Source organism: Opisthorchis viverrini, assembly GCF_000715545.1.
Source record: "Opisthorchis viverrini unplaced genomic scaffold opera_v5_42, whole genome shotgun sequence".
Lineage (NCBI taxonomy): Eukaryota > Metazoa > Platyhelminthes > Trematoda > Opisthorchiida > Opisthorchiidae > Opisthorchis > Opisthorchis viverrini.
The window spans coordinates 1,250,430-1,254,443 of NW_008751698.1; the positions used below are offsets into that span (position 1 = coordinate 1,250,430).

The window sequence follows — 4,014 nt, forward strand, 5'->3', positions numbered from 1 at the left end:
CTAGCATCACTGATAGTACAGCAATAACGCATACAGCAAAGTGTGTAGTAGTGAGGATTTGTGATTCCAAGTTCGAAACGAACGACAAGTCCAAGAAAAGTGAAGTTGGTTACCTGTAGTCCAAGTTTAAAAACCATGTCAGGTGGAACTCAGGGCTTCATTGTAGGAATGGAACCTCCATTGAAAAACACACTTCCTTTTAGTACCACCAGTGTACAAGTGAGAGTTAATCACAGTGCTGTTCAGCCGCTCGTAGACAAACGCTTAAACGTTCAAACACTGGTAGGAAGGTAGCGGTTTCGAAACTTCCTGAGGCGCGCTTTGTTGATGATTCTTAATGAGGTTTGAACGTGGTTTTTTTATCATAGACTGCTTCCGCTGATAGAACGAAATGTCAATTGAAAATTGCCGAATCTCCCAATTCTGCTGTCAATCCACAAGTGAATTAGAGAATAAATATTTACACAAGACAAACAAAACTTCCATCTGAGATGTCGTCACTCGGGCAACCAGTCGACACGTGACCACGTGATGTAGTCCCCGTAGCTAATAGGTGAGTGATGCTATCCCAATGCTCATCGGCAGCGACCGAACAGTTGTGTTCAAACCACCATTCGGGAGGCCGCGGATTCGAAACTACCCGGAGTTTCGTGAGGTGCGCACTGCTCACGGTTCTCAACAAGGATGAAACAGCTGCGCAGTGCCTCTCGGCCTTTCAATATAAACTGGCTTCATTTAAAGGACAAAATATTCATAAAAGGAAAAACTCGAGTGGCTCTCAAGCATTTCATGCTCTATGTATAGACTTCATATAAATTCCTGACGGCGTTTCCAACCAGTCTACTGGCATGCGGTTCTCTGCCACAATCGAGTTCTCCCTAATGTATTTCACCTTATGTTGTCCAGCTAATTACGGAGCTTCACATCGCTTAGCAGATACGGTTTCTCAAGCGCCACATAGTCACGGAATGTCCACGCTGAGCCCTATTCCATCGAATAATTAATGCCCGAAACTCACGCTAACTCTGAATCTGCTCATGTTCGGAAAAAAACTGTGGACACAGATCAAGAGAGTAAGCCTCTGCTTAATGCTGGTTTTAAATATCTAGAGAATAGCAATGTTCCAGCACGTTACCGAATCAAGCTGCAATATTTTAACTCCAGCTGAGTAATGAATGGGGAAGCTTCATGTATTTTCGTTCATCCAGCGCAACGTTTACTGGTCACAATCTTGATTAATATCGATTTTTAATTATTGCTCCACACCAAAATAACAGTTATCCGAAAGTAGGTAGACGTTCACTGGAATCTCACCACACATTTATAGTCAGAGACTTCGAATTGGTGAATTTTTGAAAGCGGAGATCTAGTAGCTAATCAGATGACAAGAAGTAATCCACGGAAGACCGGAAAATCGCGTTGCAACAGAACATACGCAAAACTGACCAGTATGTTCTATCAACAATTAAATACCTTTGATCTCTCTTGTAAGATATATATACGAAAAGAATGCCTATAGGACATTGTGCAAAGTGGATGGCCTATCAAACAAGCCATCCAGTTTCTGACTGGTTCCGGGTGACAAACAGCTGGAGGTCAAAACTCCCCTACCTATGTTTTTTAACCCGGGCATTTCAAGTAAGCAGGAAGTTTGTAGCAGCAAATTACTACGACCAGAAAATTTGAGTTTCATCCGACTAGAATCGAAGTCAGCAAACGCCTTGAAAGCTCATTTGTCAGACAACATGGAAAGTATGGTCTGTCCCTTCTAAACGAAAAATACATTTTAGCTGCTGTTCTAGAACAACAACCAGATCGAAAGGTTCCATTTCAAGCAATCACCAATGGCGGCACTCGGTGTAATCAAGAAGAAGGGTAGGAAGGCAACAGGACTATCTGAAAACAAATAAAAAGTAAATGACAAATGATACACAAAACATGCAGATAGATACTTTTTCTTTGAACGAGTAGTATACAGAGTGTAACGGAAGTAGTCAGTATGTGTGTAAACTGGCTCTGATATTATTTCGTATAACCGGCGTCAGGTGAGTTCAGCACAAGGATAATGCAACCATAGTCTTCAGATGATAGTGCGACCGGGAAACACACATACACATATACACGCTTTGGATCGATTCAAAATAAACCAGCAGACTGTGTCATCCAACACGCAATACCAAGCGATAAAGAAATGCTACCAGAGCAGCCAATTGGTGGATGACATGGCCTACTATCGTCCTCTGGTCTCCGGTTTGATCCCCGAGTTAGCTGCTTTATCCATTTGGTACAGTGTGGATGACATGCCCTACTATCGTCCTCTGTTTGATCCGGTTTGATCCCCGAGTTAGCTGCTTTACGACCACAGATATGTGGGTGCAACAATATGGTGGACGTATCCACATCCCCTCCCACTGTGACGATTCCATAAAGGAGTGCTTTCTCTCGCAAACGTTCAGAGTTCACAGCGGAATAACAACCGTAAACTCTAAACCAATGACATTTTCTCAAATTACAGGAGTAACATACATCACTTTCCCCCAAATCAGCTGGATCAAGAACATGAAAGGAATTCTTGCGAAGGAAAAGTATATGTGCAACATTATTAATAATGGAATTCGAAGAATAAAATTAAACTTAAGAAAATAATGGTCCGTTCAACAGAGCGGATTTGCGATTACAGTGGTCTTGAGAATGTCACACGTTGAGAGGAGCACTATAAATCAGCACGATCAAAGAACTTGGGAACTGAACTTGAATCTGTTGGAACCAGGGTTAACTAATGAACTTTGTTTTCCAGGTGCTTTTGGGAGTTTGTTTGATGACTTGGAAAGTACTTGGTTGGATGCACACGCCTTTGCTGTGCATACACCATAGTCACTTGATCCAAAACCATGTTACGCATAAGCTTGAGGACAAAAGACATCCAGGATTCCGGAGTGTCCTAGCTTTGATCATAACACTATCTGGAAGATTCATACAGATGTATTTCGTCAGCAAAGACGAGAACAGCCTAGTTGGGCGACAAGTTCAAACAGTTCAGTGGAACGGTGAAGCTCAGTGGATCCAGAAGGAGTTAAAATCAACCTAGCCAGCTTCGTACGTTTCTATGATTGTAGCGAAAGAGTACACATTTTCTTGCATTACTATTACAAAGGTCTTTAACGAATAATTCAAGCGAACCATTTCAGATTCACGAAAACGCTACCTTGCATGCAGCGTTTGACCAAGATGAAAGCCAAAACCACCACCCAACTTGTACAGCCTTGAGGGCTGCCTAACACTACCGGGATACGAAAATTTATCGATCGACTGTTCATACTGAAGACCTCGCGCAGCATAAAATGCTGCTCGACTAAATACACATACAGTCCTACATAAGAACGATGGTCCGACAGAAGAGAGACAAGTATAAATCAAAGAGTTGATATGGTGTTTGTGAGAATTCTGCTGGCGACAGTTTGAAATAATCATGCCGAAAAACTCTGACAGATTCACTTCTCAAAACGCGAGTTGAATTGTCAGCTAGGGAATCGGAAATCAATTTCCCAATAACGTTTGTGATTAACCGGTTTTGAGTTTGGTTGGATTATGATGGAATAAGACAAACTTACATACCGCGGTTCGTTCTACGACATTTCAGTCCCCAAGTATGACCTTCTGTGGGTGTGAAACAGTTAAAATCACTAAAGAGGCATTTGACAGGTATCTTCGGTTGATCGAGCAGAAACGCCTACGTTTATAGTTGGAGGTTGAAATAAAGCGTCTGGTTAGTGTGCTTAAACCTAGACAGACAGCTGACAAAGAAAGGCCACCGTCCCAGTCGAATGTAAATCACCAGAGTTTCCACACAGTACCGTTCTGAAGGTGTGAGAAATCCTGTGTGAATCACCTGACCCTGGTAAAACAACACCGTTTGATGCTCTGGTGAAGACCGGTCACCTTCGGTGGCCGAAACGTCCGGATAAGGACGTTATGTCGAACCACCATAATCCAACCAAACTAAATTTCTGACAC

At 42.5% G+C, this 4,014-nt stretch overlaps 1 protein-coding gene across 1 annotated transcript; it reads left to right on the plus strand.

Annotated features, from left to right (window-relative positions):
- Positions 1-2,084: 2,084 nt before the first annotated feature.
- Positions 2,085-2,336, plus strand: T265_03092 (hypothetical protein; the record flags this gene model as incomplete). Its single annotated transcript, XM_009167497.1, has 1 exon — positions 2,085-2,336. One exon carries the CDS (start codon positions 2,085-2,087, stop codon positions 2,334-2,336), a length of 252 nt encoding a protein of 83 aa, XP_009165761.1.
- Positions 2,337-4,014: the final 1,678 nt, after the last annotated feature.